This window comes from Cervus elaphus, chromosome 11, assembly GCF_910594005.1.
Source record: "Cervus elaphus chromosome 11, mCerEla1.1, whole genome shotgun sequence".
NCBI lineage: Eukaryota > Metazoa > Chordata > Mammalia > Artiodactyla > Cervidae > Cervus > Cervus elaphus.
In genome coordinates this window covers 98,135,507-98,155,027 of record NC_057825.1, presented here as the reverse complement: position 1 = coordinate 98,155,027, position 19,521 = coordinate 98,135,507, and the positions used below count along the sequence as shown (strand labels likewise).

Here is a 19,521-nt window from a genome sequence, read left to right as displayed (position 1 = left end):
GGTGCTCAGCTTTCTTTATAGTCCAACTCTCACATCCATACATGACTACTGCAAAAACCGTAGTTTTTTTTTTTTTTTTTTTAAACCGTAGTTTTGACTAGACGGACCTTTGTAGGCAAAGTAATGTCTCTGCTTTTTAATATTCGGTCTAGGTTGGTCATAGCTTTTCTTCCAAGGAGCAAGCGTCTTTTAATTTCATGGCCGCAGTCACCATCTGCAGTGATTTTGGAGCCCAAGAAAATAAAGTCTCTCACTGTTTCCATTGTTTCCCCATCTATTTGTCATGAAGTGATGGGACCAGATGCCATGATCTTAGTTTTCTGAATATTGAGGTTTAAGCCAACTTTTTCACTCTCTTCTTTCACTTTCATCAAGAGGTTCTTTAGTTCTTCTTTGCTTTCTGCCATAAGGGTGGTGTCATCTGCATACCTGAGGTTATTGATATTTCTCCCAGTAATCTTGATTCCAGCTTGTGCTTCCTCCAGCCCAGCATTTCTCATGATGTACTCTGCATATAAGTTAAATAAGCAGGGTGACAATATACAGCCTTGACATACTCCTTTTCCTATTTGGAACCAGTCTGTTGTTCCATGTCCAATTCTAACTGTTGCTTCCTGACCTGTGTACAGATTTCTCAAGAGGCAGGTAAGGTGGTCTGGTATCCCCATCTCTTTCAGAATTTCCCACAGTTTGTTGTGATCCACACAGTAAAAGGCTTTGGCATAGTCAATAAAGCAGAAGTAGGTTTTTTATGTAACTCTCTTGCTTTTTCGATGATCCAGCAGATGTTGGCAATTTGATCTCTGGTTCCTCTGCCTTTTCTAAATCCAGCTTGAACATCAGGAAGTTCATGGTTCACATACTGTTGAAGCCTGGCTTGGAGAATTTTGAGCATTACTTTGCTTGCGTGTGAGAAGAGCGCAATTGTGCAATAGTTTGAACATTCTTTGGCATTGCCTTTTTTGGGATTGGAATGAAAACTGACATTTTCCAGTCCTGCAGCCACTGCTGAGTTTTCCAAATTTGCTGGCATATTGAGTGCAGCACTTTCATAGCATCATCTTTTAGGATTTGAAATAGCTCAACTGGAATTCCATCACCTCCACTAGCTTTGTTCGTAATCATGCTTCCTAAGACCCACTTGACTTTGTGTTCCAGGATGTCTTGCCCTAGGTGAGTGATCACAACATCAGGGTTAACTGGGTCATGAAGATCTTTTTTGTATAGTTCTGTGTATTCTTGAAACCTCTTCTTAGGTCCATCCTTATGGTCATAAGTGGCCCCAGGGAATGGGGTTGTCTCAGAAAATAAGAATGGCCCTGGGAGAAATACACCCTACAGACACAGTGTGGGCCATCTCAGAAGATGAGAGGCCCTGAAATGTGGGGTGGTTAGTTTTTACAGGTTGGGTAATTTCATAGGCTAACAATTAAGAGGATTATTCCAACTATTTTGGAGAAGAGGTAGAGATTTCCAGAAATCAGGCCACTGCCCACTTTTTGTCCCTTTTTGTCAGCTCAGAACTGTCATGTCACCTGTGAGTGTGTTGTTCTGCTGATGTATTTCAGTGAACGCATAGTGAGGTTCAAAGTCTACTGGAAGTTGATTTTTCTGCTATCTTGGACCTTGTTGGTTCTAACCAGATTATATCACATCCTCAATGGCTCTTTCATTCTTTGAAAGATTGTGTTCTGCCCCCTTCCCTCCTGTTTCAGAGCTTTGTTCTTTTTTTTTTCTGGTGACACCCTACGCAATCTGCCTACAAGAGCTACCCTGGTGTGATTTCAGGACTTTATTCACCCAACTGATTCCCATCTGGGCTTGCAACCAATGCCTCCCAGTTTGCCTCCCTAGTGCCAAGGAAATGGAAATCTTCAAAGCTGTGTTCCTTAGGGCTTCTCAGTCTTCTTGTCCCGAGTGAGAACCCCTTCACTGGATTCAGGCTTCAGACTGGTCTTGAAAGGCAGAGGGCTGGGAGACAAGAAGGCCGTAGCCCTGGAGGAGTTCAAGGACACTGATGGCCACGAGTAGCTTCTGCGTTCCCTTCAGCACAGAAGGTAAGCACTCACACAATCACCCCGTGTCTGCCCTGCATCTGTACCTTGGGTGCACGTGTGGCTGGCTGCTATTCTCAACTCAGCTGTGTGATTGAACAGTTCCTAAGGGCAGAACCTCTAATACAGTGCTTCATACATGCTAAGACAAAGTTGTTGTTTTAAAAAATATATTTTTGCTTGAAGTGATGACAGTTGTTCTAGAAAGACCCTCTGTAAAGTGTTGATAGATAGTTTTATAGCGTGCAAGCATGAGACTTAATTTAGCAGTGAGGGTGTTGTCAGAGTCCTTGAGGGCAGCTCCAACTGAGGAATCACTATATGTGTGTGCTACATTGCTTCAGTCGTGTCTGACTCTTCACGACCCCATGGACTGTAGCCCGCCAGGCTACTCTGTCCACAGGATTCTCCAAGCAAGAATACTAGAGTGGGTTGCCATGTCCTCCTCCAGGGAATCTTCCTGACCAAGGGTTGAACCCGGATCTCCTGCGGCTCCTACCTTGCAGGCGGATTCTTTACTGCTGAGCCATGGGGGAAGTCTGAGGAATCACTGTCTGGTGCCCCAAACAAGGGGAGAGCTCAACTGAGTTGGGGAAACTGGATGTAGAAGACTCTGTGGTCCAGGGGAGGAGAGGAAGAGGTGAACTTACATGTCAGAAAGACCTGGGGTTAAGATAATGCTGCAAAGTTTAAAAGTGAAATTGAAACTGCACATCAGAGATTGGGCCTTGAACCCACTGTTTTTATTGAGTTGCCCAAAAAAGTTCATTTGGGTTTTTCCACAAAATGTAAAGGAAAAAGCCCAACAAACTTTTTGGCCTACCCAATAATTGAGATCACACACCTGGTCTCAGGACTTAATGAAGGTCAGGCTCTTTATGTCTCATCACAGAAAGAATTCATTGAGAGATGAGGTGGTAGTTAAGAAGTGGATTAATTTAGAGAGATACATATTCCATAAACAGAATGCAAACTGTATCAAAAAGTGAGAGCCACCCAGTGCATGGGGTTGTCTCAGGAAGGGAGAGCAGCCTGGGGAGAAACACCCCACAGACAGACTATGGGCCATCTCAGAAAGTGAGAGGCCCTGAAATAGGGGGTGGTCAGCTTTTATGGGCTGTGTAATTTCACAGGGTAATGAATGAGAGGATTATAACAACTATTTTGGAGAAGAGGCAAAGATTTCTAGGAATTGGGCCACTGCCCACTTTTTGGCCTTTTACGGTGGACCTCCGAACTGTCATGGTACCTGGGGGTGTGTCATTGAGCTAATATATTTGAATGGGCATATGCTGAGACTCAGGGGCTTTGTTGTTCGGTCACTAAGTCATATGTGACTCTTCGTGCCCCCATGAACTGCGGCATGCCAGGTTCCTCTGTCCTGCACTATCTCCCAGAGTTTGCTGAAATTCGTGTCCATTAGTTAGTGACGCTATCTAACCATCTCATCCTCTGCTGCTCCCTTCTCCTTTTGCCTTCAATTTTTCCCAGTATCAGGGTGTACCGGAAGTAACATGTTCACACTCTTGGATCTAGTTGGTTCTAACTAGTTTTTGTTATATCCTCAATGACTATGTTATTTTTTTTAAAGGTTGTGCCTTGCCACCTTCCCTACTGTTTCAAAACTTCCCCCAGCAGATAGGTCTGGCCACCCTCTTACCCTTTTTCTCATTAAAAGTTTTCAATAAAAATTTGAAACTATGAATTTTTTAAAAGAAATCAGTGATAGGGTTGCCAGACACAATAACCAAATTTCCGGTTATATTTGAATTTCAGATAGAAGACTGTTGTTCAGTCACCAACTCATGTCCAACTCTTTGTGACCTCATGGACTGCAGCATCCCAGGCCTTCCTGTCCCTCACCATCTCCTGGAGTTTGCCCAAGTTCATGTCTATTGAATCGGTGATGCCATTCAACCATCTCACCCTCTGTTGCCCTCTTCTCCTTTTGCCTTCAATCTTTCCCAGCATCAGGGTCTTTTCCAATGAATCAGCTCTTCACATCAGGTGACCAAAGTACTGGAGTTTCAGCTTCAGCATCAGTCCTTTTAGTGAACACTCAGGACTGATTTCCTTTAGGATGGACTTGTTGGATCTCCTTGCTGTCCAAAGGACTCTCAAGATTCTTCTCTAGTACCACAGTTTGAAAGCATCAATTCTTTGGTGATTGGCTCTCTGCCTTCTTTATGGTTCAATTCTCACATCCATACATGACTACTGGAAAGACCATAGCCTTGACTATATGGACCTTTCTGGACAAAGTGATGTCTTTGCTTTTTAGTACACTGCCTAGGTTGTGTTCCAAATATTGCATGGGACTTGGACTAAAAAAAACTTATTTATCTGGAATTCAAATTTAACTGGGATCTAGTATTTTTATTTCCTAATCCAGCAATGCAAGCCAATGAGGTACAGGAAGCATTTCATGGAAATCCACATGACAACTCACGCATATACACATGTATGTGCACGTGTATATGCTCAGTTATGTGCAACTCTTTGCAACCCCATGGACCGTAGCCCGCCAGGCTCCTCTGTCCATGAGAATTCCCAAGCAAGAATACTAGAGTAGATTGCCATTTCCTTCTTCAGGGGATCTTCCCAACCCAAGGACCGAACCCATGTCTCCTGTGTCTTGGCAGGAGATTCTTGGCAGGTAGTTCTTTCCCACTGAGCCACCTGGGAAGCCCAATAGAAATACCTTTAAAGAGACACAGCCGTTTATTCACACACACATCAGACTACAAAATGCACGTAATAATTCTTTAATGTGATTCACGTTATTTTGATGACATTCAGGCAAACTCAGATTCACAGTTATTGGCCTCATTGGCTACTTTTATTTGTGTAATGGCTGAGGCCGGCTGCATGATAGGGATCTTGGGTTTGACCTGAAGTTTTAGAAGCCTTGTCTCTTGAAGTACTTGGCTCGTGCAAGGACATCGTTGCAGAAGTCACAGCTCAGGTCCTGGCTGCTTCGGATGTAGCCAGCACCTCCCGTGTAGGCACAGAGTCCACCTAGAATTTGTGACGTTGGTTAATGCTGACCCCACAGCCCCTCACTGTGGCAGGGTGCTCAGCAGTTAATTTAGTTAACAGCAGTTAACTTTCTGAGTTGCTTTTCAGGAGGCAACTGAGGTTTGGGGGAATTGGATGCAACATATTACATAGCATTTCTGTTGATTTCACGCTGGGAAACCGACCCATGGGGAACACGCACCTCTCAAGTACTGGTCAGGGGTCCAGGTTGGGAACCTCCTCTGGATTTCTTTGATTCTCACAGTCAGGACTTCAGTCACTCGGGAAACCTGGGCCTCACTGATCCAGGATGTGGGAGCATAAAGACCAGGGTCCTGCAGGGAGAGAGGCAGTGGGTCTCGCAGCTTCCTGGGATCAAGGCTACTTTTTCATTTCCCTTCTTTTTCTCTCCTCCTCCTTTGGCAGAACCATTGCCACCTTCAATCTCCCCAAGGGTAAATAATAAAGCTACAAGTGTGGGCAAGGGCTTCAGGGTAATGGTGATGGACACAGCTGGAAACCAGAGGTGACACAGTGTAGGGACCAGTCTGATGCCCTCCTCTCATGCTGCAAACACAACCCACCTCCACCCCCACAACAGGTTAGAAAGGGGCTTTTTTATCTGTACTCGTTAACTCTTCTTCCAGATAATCTGAACGTCTGAAGCTATTTCTGACTTTTCTTAGACACCATGTGCGTCTCACCATACGTAGGAGAAATGTCTGACTCCGGGGAGTTATTTCTTCATCTTCAAAAGAGATGGCTCATCTTTTCCCCAAGAATGAGATTTTAGAAAGAAGGCAGAACAGGGCAGGAGAAATGGCGCTGGTGATAACATCACTAATGTTGTCCTCGGTCCCAGTTCTGCATTTTCCAGCTGTCAGGTGACTTTGCAGCAATGACTCTGTCCTCACAAATCCACTTGCTAACTTGTAAAGGATGGATGACTTGTCTTCCCTGACTCCCTCCAACACCATCCGGGTGAGTCTTCAGATCAAAAGAAGATAAAGTATTTGAAAGTACTTCTAAATTGTCAAGTGTCACATACTTTGGGGAGCCTGTTTAAAGGTCATTGAGGAATATGTTTTCCTAAAAGTTTAAATTATGACTGCAATACTTAAAGGTTTCTCAACAACTACAATAATGTGAAATACAAAGGAAAAAGCCTCATTGTCATCTTTGCCATCCCAGTTTCCCCAGCACAGAGTTAATTTAACAGTTAACAGTTCCCTGAAAGGTTCTATCTGGTTGTGAGTGATACTGGTCAGAGTTAGCACGAAAATGAAATCGATCTTCACAACTAAGAATTGTGTAGACAGAAGACAAGGGAAAGACAAATTCAATATTTGTTGAGAATCCACCAAATATCAACTATTTTTTCACACTGTTTCACTGAATCTTCATAATGACTCTCTGAGATTGCATTTTGTCAATGAGGAAACTGAGAGCCAGGGAGAGTAAGTGATTTATCCAAGGTCACATGGTTACAACACAACAGAGCAAGAACTCAGTCTGTGATCTCTCTCCTGTACCATCACCTTATTGGAAATCCAGAATAGGGTATGGTTGAAGAAACTGTGACTCTAAGCAAGGCAGAAGTGCTGGTTCCATCTCTCAGGCAGGGCTGGGCTCTTCCAGCTCCAGGGAGCACCTTTCACTCTGTATTCTGTGAAACTGTGCTCCAGGGAAGCCATCAGCAACAATACGTGTCAAGGAAATAAAAAGAGGGGAGGACTTCCCTGGTGATCTTGTTGTTCAGTCGCTAAGTCTTTGTGACCCCATGAAGCAGCACACCAGGCTTTCCTCTCCTTCACCATGTCCCAGAGCCTGCTCAAACTCATGTCCATTGAGTCAGTGATACCATCCAACCATCTCATCCTCTGCCGCCCCCTCCTCCTCCTCTCCTCAGTCTTTCCCAGCATCAGTCTTTCCCAATGAGTTGGTTCTTCAAATTAGGTGGCCAAAGTATTGGAGCTCCAGCTTCAGCATCAGTCCTTCCAATAAATGTGTGTGTTAGTCACTCAGTCGTGTCTGACTCTTTGCGGACCCATGGACTGTAGCCCACCAGGCTCCTCTGTCCGTGGACTTCTCCAGGGAAGAATACTGGAGCAGGCTGCCATTTCCTTCTCCAGGGAATCTTCCTGATCGAGGGATCAAACCCAGGTCTCCTGCATTGCAGGCAGATTCTTTACCACCTGAGCTACAGGGGAGTCCCATTGAATATTCAGGGTTAATTTCTTTTTTTTTTTTTCATTTATTTTTATCAGTTGGAAGCTAACCACCCTACAATACTGTAGTGGGTTTTGTCATACACTGACATGAATCAGCCATGGATTTACATGTATTCCCCATCCCGATCCCCCCTCCCACCTCCCTCTCTACCCAATCCCTCTGGGTCTTCCCAGTGCTCCAGGCCCGAGCACTTGTCTCATGCATCCAACCTGAGCTGGTGATCTGTTTCACCATAGATAATATACATGTTTCGATGCTGTTCTCTTGAAACATCCCACCCTCGCCTTCTCCCACAGAGTTCAAAAGTCTGTTCTGTACATCTGTGTCTCTTTTTTGTTTTGCATATAGGGTTATCATTACCATCTTTCTAAATTCCATATATATGTGTTAGTATGCTGTAATGCTCTTTATCTTTCTGGCTTACTTCACTCTGTATAATGGGCTCCAGTTTCATCCATCTCATTAGAACTGATTCAAATGAATTCTTTTTAATGGCTGAGTAATATTCCATGGTGTATATGTACCACAGCTTCCTTATCCATTCGTCTGCTGATGGGCATCTAGGTCAGGGTTAATTTCCTTTAGGAATGACTGGTTTGATCTCCTTGCTATCCAAGGGACTCTCAAGAGTCTTCTCCAGCACCAGAGTTTGAAAGCATCAACTCTTTGGCACTCTGTATTCTTTATGGTCCAACTCTCACATCCATACATGATTACTGGAAAAACCATAGCTTTGACTATATAGACCTTTGTCAGTATAGTGACACCTCTGCTTTTTAATATGCCATCTAGGTTTGTCATAGCTTTTCTTTCAAGGAGCAAGCATCTTTTAATTTCATGGCATTGATTTTGCAGCCCAAGGGAATAAAGTCTGTCACTGTTTCCATTGCTTCCCCATCTATTTGCCATGAAGTGATGGGACCAGATACCATGATCTTAGTTTTTTGAATGCTGAGCTTTTTGAACGTTGAATTCCCTGGTGATCCAGTGGCTTAAACTCCATGCTCCCAATGCAAGGAACGCAGATTCAATCCCTGGTCAGGGAACTAGATCCCGCATGCTGCAACTAAGACCCAGCACAGCCAAATAAATAAACATAAATAAATATTTTCTTAAAAAATTAACAAATGTGAAGGAACCCCTTGGGTGAAGTGACATATGAGATATAATGACTGATGGCAGGTTACCTGTACCACCTTGACTCCATCACCCACACCGTCCACATTGGCCAGGACGTTGCTGCCATGAGACTGCCTGGACAAGACACCAGCGATCACAGCAGGGTCCACGCAGTACTTCTGGCCAACAGTACGCATGACAGGCCGATATCTCAGGAGGGACGGCATGTCTATTTCAGCCAGCCTTTCAGAAGCACGAACTCCTACCGCAAACATAGAAGGAAGGAGGCAGGTTGAGGTGATTTGTGCTGAAACAGGAACTCAAGAGGGGAGAGAAAATACACTCCAGGGACTCGGGCAGTGGTCTAGGACTGAGAAGTCCAAGTTTTTGTCTGAAATCTCTGATGGCCGTTCCTAGCCCCGAAGTTGTAATTCTCTTTCTCTGAAGTGGAGTCACCATGCCCGGAGACGTGCCGTTTGTGCTCCTCGGCTGGACTGCTCTGCCCACCTGGGAAATTCCACAGACACATGCACCACTGGCCCCTGAGCATCCCAGAGGGACCCAGGAAAACCAGCTCCCACACACACAGAATGCGAGAGAAAAGTTCTTCCAACCCTTCAAGGAGTCCTCAGAGAGTTTCCCTGACAGGTATGCTCACCCCTGCCCGCTTTTCTACCCTAAAAATGACACCCAGAAAGCATGTGAGCTCAAACTTTTATGAAGTAATGAGAAATGACAAAATGAAGATCAGTACTAGTTTACCTGGCTAGTCCACTTTACTGGTTTCACAAGCATTCTCATCCACCTTACAGTAGGTGCTATACTTCCAGGGGACACTCAGGAGAACTGGGTGATTTGCTGAAGCCCCAGAACCAAGACACTCAGACAAGCTCTGGGGACCCCACATCTAGTACCCTCTTCACCACTCCACCAGGTGGGGCTGTGGGAGGCAGCGGGGACCTGAAGGATATGCTGAAAGGATCAAAACTGTGGGAAAGGACAGAGGGGCATAGGGTGGCCTCCTGAGGGAAGCGTCAGAGTCCTGTGGAAGACATCCTTGCTGAAAGGAGTCACCTTCTGAGAGAAAGAGGAAGAATAAGAGGAAGGCAGGGTGGACAGAAAGATGATGAATACCGCAGTAGCTCAGGCCTTGACGCCTTCCGATGCCACAAGATGCCCCAGGGGTGTGGAGGGTCCGGATGTCTCCATAGCATCCCCAACTGCTGCTTTCCGATGAACCTACAAATGGAGCAAGTGTCAGTCTGAGACACTGAACTAGGAGTTCTGATCCTACTTCTGTCCATTACAAAGTGATATTAATAAAAATAACCAAACAAAAATCAGTGACAGTGGAAATCACTCAGCCATGGAAAGCATTCTGAAATTTATAGTATGGCGACCAAGTGATTACAGAAACTAGTGTCTCACCTCTTCTTCCATGGACTTCAGGAACAGTTGGAGTTATAATCCTTGCAAACCTCTGGAGCTGAACAGTGCTGTTGGGTAGGTGTCTTGGAATCAAAGCAGAGATCCTGTGTTCCCTATAAGCTAGTCCTCATCTCATGTCTTAGGTGAACCCTCAGAGCTTCTCCTTCATACTCCTAACTCTGTAGTCTGGTGAGATACTTGTGCTTGCTCTGGAGAAACACATAGTATGAAGCCTGATCTCCCTGAGATCTCAACCAGGGTCAAAGTGAAGGCACAGCTGGTAAACTGGACTCAGAGTTGGCTTCCCCTGCTCTAGGGCACACTTCTAGGTGGGAGCCAAAGACAGCAAAGAGGGGAGGATACATTGTGAGGTCTGGGACCAGGTCTCTGCACCAGGCTTCCTCTGCCCTCTTCCCTTTCTCTCTGTGCCCTTCCGTCTCTCTCTCTAACTCCCATTCCAGCCACTGGAGGGGTGAGCATTCCCTAGAATTTATAGTTCACATCAGGAGGGCACATGAGCGAGCAACAAGTTACCTACAGAGAGCAGGAGACTGCCCCTTGACAGAATCATCTCACTGCTATCAGCTTGTAAGAACTTTGCATTAGATTACTCTTTTTTTGTTTATTTCATCTTTGACTAAATTGGATTATGTCATCAAATTTCCATGATATACAGATTTTGGGAAGTATATCTGTGTACTGTAGGTTTGTGTGCTAAGTCGCTCAGTCATGTCCGACTCTTTGCAACCCCATGGACTGTAGCCTGCCAGGCTCCTCTGTCCATGGGATTCTCCAGGCAAGAATACTGGGGTGGCTTGAAGATCTTCCTCCAGGGGATCTTCCCAACCCAGGGACTGAACCTGTGTCTCTTTTGTCTCCTGCATTGGCTGAAGGGTTCTTTACCACTAGCACCACCTGGGAAACCCGCTGTAGGTTTATGTAAATGCATTTTAAAGTTCCGATTTCTTATTAAGAGCTTCATGGGGTTGACATCTGAAAATACAGGTATTTTAGAATAAATACTACTTTAAAAACTTTCAATGAGTAACCTAAGAGAAATGAGGAAATGAAATGACTTGATGTTTTATGAGTGTACTAAAAATTAAATAAGCCAACATTTTCTTGTTTATTTTTTAATCAGTGCACTTTTATCTTTATAATTGGTGACAAATACCCTTAATAGTAGTTGGTTGTGTTACTCATTATTCCTTGCCCTGTAGCCTCTTCCTAGTCACATTATATGCTCCCCAAAGTTCCTTTTGTTTCTCTTGTAACAGTCTTTATTTTAAAGTCTATTTTGTCTGACGTGAATATTGCTACTCCAGCTTTCTTTTGATTTTCATTTGCATGGAATACCTTTTCCATCTTCTCAGTTTCAGTCTGTATGTTTTCCTAGATCTGAAATGGGTCACTTGTAGATAACATCTGTACGGATCTTGTGTTTGTATTCATTCACCCAGTCTGTGTCTTTTGGTTGGAGCATTTAATCTATTTATGTTAAACGTAACTATCAATACGTAGGGCTTCTCTGGTGGCTCAGTGATAAAATAATCCACTTGTAATGCAGGAGATGCTTGTCTGTGGGTTCGATCCTGGGTCAGGAAGATCCCCTGGAGAAGGAAATGGTGACTCACTCCAGTATTCTTGCCTGGAGAATCACATGGACAGAGGAGCCTGGCGGGCTGCAGTCGATGTGGTTGCAAGAGTTGGACACGACTTAGCTACTGAATCACCACCATCACCATGTTCTTACTACCATTTTGTTAATTGTTTTGGATTTGTCTTTGTAGCTCCTTTTTGTTCCCTTCCTCTTTTGTTCTCTTCTGCTGTGATTTTTTTGACTAACTTTAGTGTTGTGTTTAGATTCCTTTTTCTTTTTTGTGTGTGTACCTACTGTAGATTTCTGGTTTGCAGTTACCATGAGATTTTGATTTAGCAGTATATAAACAAGATTGTTTTAAGTTGCTGTCTTCTAATTTCAGATGCATTTCCAATATCCTGCATTTGTGCACTCCTTTTCTCACACTTGCTGGTTCTGATATCGTATTTGTGTACAGATGATTTCCTACCTTTACTGTATGTTTGCCTTTACAGGTGAGCTTTTCCGTTTGTAATTTTTTTTTCTAGTTGTGGCCTTCTCTTCTCCACCTAGAGAAGTTCTTTTAAGATGTGTTGCCAAGTTGGTCTGATGGTGCCAAATTCTCTTGTCTGTAAAGCTTTTGATTTCTTTGTTTGATCTGAATGAGAGCCTTGCTGGGTAGAGTATTCTTGGTTGTAGTTTCTTCCCTTTCATCACTTTAAATATATCATGCCTTTCTAGCCTGCAGAGTTTCTGCTGAGAAATCAGCTGATAATCTTATGCGAGTTCCCTTATATATTATTTGTTACTATTCTCTTATTGCTTTTAGTATTTTTTCTTTGTCTTTAATTTTTGTCAGTTTGATTACTATATGTCAGCAGCATATTCCTCCATAGACTCTGCTATTTCTGGACTTGGGTTACTGTTTCCTTTCCCATGTTAGGAAAGTTTTCAGCTTTTATCTCTTTAAATATTTTCTCAGGTCCTTTCTCTTGCTCTCTCTTCTCTTTTTAGGACCCCAATAATGTGAATGTTGGTGCATTAAATGTTTTCACAGAGATCTCTTAGACAGTTCTCATTTCTTTTCATTCTTTTTTCTTTATTCTGTTCTGCACCAGTGATTTCCACTGTTCTGTCTTCCAGCTCACTTATCTGTTCTTCTGCCTCATTTATTCTGCTATTGATTCCTTCTAGTGTATTTTTCATTTCAGTTATTGTATTGTTCACCTCTGTTTGCTCTTTATTTCTTCTAGGTCTTTATTAAACATTTCTTGTATCTTCTTGATCTGTGCTGCCATTGTTTTTCTAAGGTCTTGGGTCATCTTTCTTATTATTACTGTGAATCCTTTTTCAGGTAGATTGCCTGTTTCCACTTCACTCCACTTCAGTTGTTCTTCTGGGGTTTTATCTTGTTCCTTCATCTGGAACATACTCCTCTGCTGTTTAATTTTGTCTAACTTTCTGTGATTGCAGTTTCTGATTTGTAGGCTGCAGGAGTGTAGTTCTTGCTGTCTGCCCCCTGGTGGATGAAGCTAAGAGGCTTGTGCAGGCTTCCTGGTGGGAGGAACTGGAACCTGACCACTGGTGAGTGGAATTGGGTCTTGTCCTTCTGGTGGTGGACAGGGATGTGTCAACGAGTATAGTTTGTCGGACAGCTGTGTGCTCAGGACAGCTCTAAGCAGCCATCTGCTGATGGGTGGGGCTGTGTTCCCACTCTGTTGGTTGTTTGGCCTGAGGCCTCCCAGAATTGGAGCCTACCAGCTGTTGGGTGGGGCCAGGTCTTGGTGGGAAAATGGTGGCCTCCAAGAGGGCTCATGCCAAGAACTGCAGCTGCTAGTATCCTTGTCTTCTCAGTGAGCCACTCCCTCTACCTCCACAAGAGACCATCCAATACTAGCAAGTAAGTCTGACCCCATCTCTGATGAGGTCACTGCATTTTACCCTGATTCCTGGTGTGCACGAGACCTTATGTACACCCTCCAAGAGTGGAGTTTCAGTTACCCCAGTCCTATGGAATTCCTGAGGTCAAACCCCACTGACATTCAAAGGCAAATTCATCAGGGGTTCCTCCTCCCATTGCCAGACCACCAAGCTGGAGACCCTGACAGGGGCTCAGAATTTTCATTCCGGGTGAGAGAACTTTGGTGGCATGATTATTTTCCAGCTTATGGGTCACGCACCTGGTGTGTATGGGATTTGATTTTATCAGATTGTGCCCCCCCCCACCATCGCATTGAGGTTCCTTCTTTGTCTTTGGATGTAGGATATATTTTTTGATAGGTTCTAGCATTTTTTGTTGATGCTTGTTCAGCAATTAGTTGTGATTTTGGTGTTTCCGTAAGAAGAGGTGAGCTCACATCCTTCTATTCCACCATCTATCTCCTCTTCCCTAGTTTCTTGTGGTCCCAAAATTCCTTGTAAAATTTTTGAAAAAATACTTCTTGAATTGGTGGGTCAAGAAAGAAAGGAATAAATGTAAAGCTGGCCCCATTTGAGAAATTTTTAAATTTTAGATCCAGGAAAAAAATTTGCTTCTCTTAAGACACTATGCTTCCTCTTTTTCTTTGTCAAAAAACATGACCTTTTCCTCTTTGCCCCAGTTGCAAGGAACCTTAGGACCAAATCTGAAATTCAAGCAGGGCAACAATGTCAGCCTCAGTGGTTAACTGAGTCACATCTCCTTGATCCCCAAAATGCTAGTTTTCTGTTGAATTACGTTAGTTTTACAGTGGTAAATCACCTTATCCTTCTGTAGAAATATATGGCCTATTAACAAATTCAGTAAGTACTTTTGGTGAAAGAATTTTTATAGAGGAACAGTGAGCATTGTTCAATGGTATAGATTTAAAGTCTGGCCTCAAGCAGTGCTGCTGTAAGCCCACCCCTCATTCTGGAGAACTCCCTCCTTTTGTGAGGCATCTGGGAAGAGACTGCGGATGGCTGTTACCAACCCCAGGATTTGTTGAACAGCTTGGGGAAAAAAACTGCCGTTTTTTTTCCCCACTGCAGTTTTAAGTATCAGAAACACCACTGTATTCCCATGCTTATCTTTCCCATCTCCAAGGTCATTTGGGGAAATGGAGCACACTCACCTGTAAGGACAAGGAGGCCCAGAAGCAGCCACAGCACAGACATATCGATGACTTGGCTCCACAGATCCTGAAATGATTTTTAAATAGAAATTAGCTTGAAGATGTGAAAATATCAATTGTCATGATAACACTATGTACTGTTTCTATGGAAAGATGTGAGAAGAATGAAGTGTCCCTTCAGTGTCCCTATGTCTGAATAAGAAAATTAATTATTGGAGTCAGAATGAAATAAATTGAACTGGGACATGTGCTCCATCTGTCCTTTTAATTAAAAGTGATGAGGCTCCTGCTCAGCCCACAGAGACTCAAGATACTGTCAGGCTACAGAATACTTTCAATACTTGATTCTTTCAAGAAACCAAGATACTCTGATTCTCAACATGGAGAAACATGCTGACCTGACCACAGATCTTGAAAAGGAAATTTCTGATGCTTCTGCCTTGTCCTAGTAGCCTCCTCATTATCAAAATATAGTTACCAAAAGGAGAATTTTATATTAGTGTTTCACTTACTTGGGGTCCTTTTCCTTAAGTTAGAGGAAGGGTTACACTTTCCTCAGTGCCTTGCCATTGTCTTTGCTTTAAGAAGGATCTGGCTGTTCATTGCAGCACTATTTACAATAACTAGGACATGGAAGCAACCTAGATGTCCATCGACAGATGAATGGATAAAGAAGATGTGGTACATATACATGATGGAATCTTATTTGAGTCAGTTCTGATGAGGTGGGTGAACCTAGAACCTATTATACAGAGTGAAAAAGTCAGAAAGAGAAAAACAAATATTTTATGTTAATGCACATATATGGACTCTAGAAAGATAGTACTGATGATCCTACTTTCAGGGCAGCAAAGGAGACACAGAAAGAACAGACTTTTAGAAACAGTGGAAGAAGGGGAGGGTGGGATGATTTGAGAGAATAGCATTGAAACATATGCATTACCATATGTAAAATAGATAGCCAGTGGGAATTCATTGTATGATTCAGGGAACCCAAAACCAGTGCTCTGTAACAACCTAGGTGGGTGGGATGCAAAGGAAGGTGGAAGGGATGTTCAAGAGGGAAGGGCATATGTATACCTATGGCTGATTCATGTTGATGGATGGCAAAAGCCATCATAATATTGTAAAGTAATTATCCTCTAATTAAAAAATAAAAAAGAAGAAGCTGGAAGACATTCCCACTCCTCTAAGCCCCTAGCCTGGGCATCTCAGACCCCTTTGGTCACCTTGAGCCATGTTCCCTGTTCTCCCTCTGCCTAGGCAAGAACAGACCTGGGCCAGAGCCTGGGGATACCAATAAGCAGGCTATTTCCGCCAGTAAAGTTAAACCCCCATGAAGTCAGGTCGTGGTCAGGGTCCAGGATTGAATTCATAGTGGGCTTGGCAGACAGGAGATCAGACAACTGATCACCATTAAGCACTTGCTCTCAAGTTCATTCTCATCCCAACCATTATTCTAATCATCTTCCTCATGTATAAAGAGCCCTGGTTCCCCTAGTAGCTACTGAATGAATACACAAATGCCACCCAGGACAACTTGTTGTTGACCCCAGGGAATGCCTAAAGAGCCAGCCACCTGCCCCAAAGCCTCCACTTTCCACCAACCCCTCCCACTGCAAGCTCCTCCCATCATCTCCCTTGGTCAGCTGAGCTTGGCTACCATCATTTTGATTTATTACTATCATTCCAAGTAGAGTGTGAGTATAAATACGTACTCAGCACTTTTGTAATGCTCTTTTCATCTTTTTTTGTTTGAAAGTTAGTCTTTTGGGCGGTTCCTTCTAAACACCTGGGATGAGAATATGTCCCAAGATGAAGAAGAGGTATTAAGAAAGTTATTGGAACAAACAAAAGCCATGCTTTTCATTTTTCTTCCCTACAAAATCGAGACGGTCTATTTGATTTCCCTTAGCTGAGCAGAAAATGTCGTGCTCAGTCCAAAACACCAGAAACATACAGGAACTTGGAATCTTAGCTGTGTCTGCAGGAACTCTCAGATTCAGTCACCTGCCAGGAATCAGCCACTGAGCCCCCAGCACTGCAAAAAAGAGGACACTCTGGCCCAGGAGAAAGAATAAAGAGTCCTGTAGGTGCAGGAAAAGCTCAGAGTTTCATGAAAGTGCATCTTTACAGAGGCTTCTCACTGGCTTTCTGGAAAGGACACATCAGAAAAAAGCACTGCTTGCATCCAGTTGCTAAAGCCAGAGTATTTTGCTCTTTTTACTGCTTTTCCAAGGAGCAAAAATACTTCTTGGAAACCAAAGTAGAAGAACTTAGCTTTTATTGCAATATGAAAGCTTGTCTCATTTTCCAAGCATGGAACTAAATGTCTGTGTTGAGTACACTCTTGAATGCAAAGAGACTATGTAAACACACATGCCAGTGACTTAGGAACACAGAGTCACTTTCTTCTTTTTTTGTTCCAATTATATCAGGAAGGAGCAAGAAGTGACAGTAAGATGTCAACTCAGCATAGTGGGCAACCCGAACTCTGTGACCCAACTTTCCAGGTGCCAAAAAGTGGTCCATGTTCAGAAAAGAGTGTTGAGGCGTCGCTGGAGTGTATGTGAGGACTGTCCACAGGTCACCCAGGACTGATCTGGTCATACCCTGTGGCTTCCACCACTTGGAACCACTATCAAAGTGTCCGGGCAGTTGTGATGCCAAGCATGGCAACCCTCTGCTCCCTTCCTGAGAGCAAAACAGTGACAGACAGCATGGGGGTGTCAAACTGGGGAGTGCCCTGGAAACTGACAACCTCAACACCCCTGGGAGCTAGTTTAGGTCCTGGTGGCCTCCCCTCACCCTCCCTCCACTGAGCACTTTGTAATCCTTAAAGCAGGTTTGGATCTGTAAGGCATCATAGACCATTTCCTCCTCAGTTAAGCAACGTTTCTTGGAAAAGTGGAAATAAAGGTCTTTGCACTTCTCTCACCAGAGAGCCCCCATCTGTTTTCCACAAATGTTCTCCCAGATGTCCCCATAAATCTTGAACCACAGGCATCCCCAGTCTTTGGGGCCTTCCAACTTGTCTGGAAAAAGTGCCATGTTAACATTCTAAGGTGCTGGGAGACAGAGGTGGCCCTGCCCCATCGTGCCCCACCCCATTTGGTCCTGGAGAGATTGAGAACTTCTCTGTACACCCTGACCCTGGCTTTAATGCTGACTCAGGTCTCTTGCCCGTGTGGACTGACAGGCCTTTCTGCTGATAGCAGCATCTGTACTGATACCATCTCCTCCCTTTCTCTCCCTCCTTGCACACTCCCACAGACTGCTATGCACCAATAGGCCTTAAAATTAAAATAACAGCAATGACAGTCACACATAGAGAATGTTTCTGCCATTAGGATCACGTTTTCTTGAGTCAAACACAAGCCGCCTTCTAAGCTCACTTTTTGCAGAGTTGCATTTTCGCATGCTCTGTGAAAATATGTATTTAGTGAATTTGGACTGCTGAGCAAGGAACCAACCTGGAAGGTTCAAGCTCTTCTCTCCACTCTCTGCAGGCAAATCCTTTCCTGGTCGATAGAAATCTAGGAGGGAGTTCTTTCTATCCCTTTGGCCCTTGTGTTTGCTTTCCTCATTTTGCCTATCTGGGATTTCCAGAGTTGAGAACTCCAGGAAGTTTCTCTCCCAGTGCTGAGGATTTTCCCAGGAATAGCCCATTCTTTTTTTTTTTTTTTTTGCTACACCACACAGCATGCAGGATCTTAGTTCCCCAAACAGGGGTCAAATCCACTTCACCTGCAGTGGAAGCATGAAGTCTTAACCACTGGACCACCAGGGAAGTCTTAAGGAATATCCTATTCTGAATAACAATCAAGTCCAATAGACTGTGGTCTCTCTTCCACCCAAAACTCTTGAAGCCTGTCCAGTCTTTGACTCTTGGACACTGTCAAGTTTATGCTGTTAGACTTCTTGGCCTTCAATATTTCACAGCCTCCAGAGAAGACAGGAGTTTGATATAGCAGCCTCACTTAAGGTGGGTGGGGTTACATCTGGAAAAATGCAAATACCTCTGTCTTTTGGCCTTGAATTCACAAAAGAAGACATCCCATTTGGCCCATCACAGTTCCTGTTAAATGCACACATATTCCTGTTCTCCATTTTTTTCTCTTGCCCATGGTCCCTTCCCTGGTGGCTCAGCAGTAAAGAATCCGCCTGCCAATACAGGAGATGCAGGTTTGATCTCTGGTCTGTAAAGATCCCCTGGAGTAGGAAATGGCACCCCACTCCAGTATTCTTGCCTGGGAGATCCCATGGACAGAAAATCCTGGTGGACTATAGTCCATGGGGTCGCAAAAGAGTTGGACAGAACTTAGCAACTAAACAACAACAAATCCAAAACTAACTGTTAATACATTTTTAATTAAAAGAAGTCTAAACACGTCTAAGCATTATTTAAAAAATCATTCTATCATCTATATAATCTTTTACAACTTGGGTTTTCCTTGCAAGCTTCTTGAGTTTTCTCTGACTCCAACTTTTCTTATTTACTTAGCAGCAGACTCACAATCATTATCAGTTTATCAATTTTTCATACAAAATAGGCCTGAGCAGGGTTCCACCACTCACCTGTCTTCAGTAAGCTCTTGTTCCTAGAACCCATCAGCCCATCTCCGCTTATATAGAGTCCCTGGCCTGCTTCCTCTTTCAAAAAGTGTTGACTTCATCCTCTTGAGAAGAGAGTTATGGCTAAGTCTTACAAATTATAGTAATCATCAAAATAATTATAAAGACTTTGAACTTATATAGGGCCTTTTATTCAGGAATGTTCTGACATTTTGTAAACAGTAATCAATTAGTTCCTGACCACACCTAAGAGGGCAGATCCTAGTTCTATTCACTTTGACACTTTCAGGTCCTACTGTGTGGGTGCTCAGTATGTCTGATTCTTTTGTGACCCTATGGACTATAGCCCACCAGGCTCCTCTGTCCACGGAATTCTCCAGGCAAGAATACTGGAGTGGGTTGCCTTTCCTTCTCCGGGAGATCT

At 43.7% G+C, this 19,521-nt stretch overlaps 1 protein-coding gene across 3 annotated transcripts; it reads right to left on the bottom strand.

Annotated features, from left to right (window-relative positions):
* Positions 1-4,823: 4,823 nt before the first annotated feature.
* LYG1 (lysozyme g1) lies at positions 4,824-19,176 on the bottom strand. 3 transcript variants are annotated; one of them, XM_043917725.1, is made up of 6 exons: positions 19,101-19,176; positions 14,523-14,589; positions 9,558-9,662; positions 8,492-8,685; positions 5,275-5,407; positions 4,824-5,072 (listed from the first exon to the last, which is right to left on the bottom strand). In XM_043917725.1, the coding sequence occupies exons 2-6, from the start codon at positions 14,563-14,565 to the stop codon at positions 4,954-4,956; spliced, it is 594 nt and encodes a 197-aa protein (XP_043773660.1). In that variant the 5' UTR covers positions 14,566-14,589; positions 19,101-19,176; the 3' UTR covers positions 4,824-4,953. The 3 variants fall into 3 exon arrangements, with proteins under 3 accessions (XP_043773660.1, XP_043773661.1, XP_043773659.1); XM_043917726.1 differs by lacking the exon at positions 19,101-19,176 and adding an exon at positions 18,542-18,595; XM_043917724.1 differs by lacking the exon at positions 19,101-19,176 and adding an exon at positions 15,035-15,159.
* Positions 19,177-19,521: the final 345 nt, after the last annotated feature.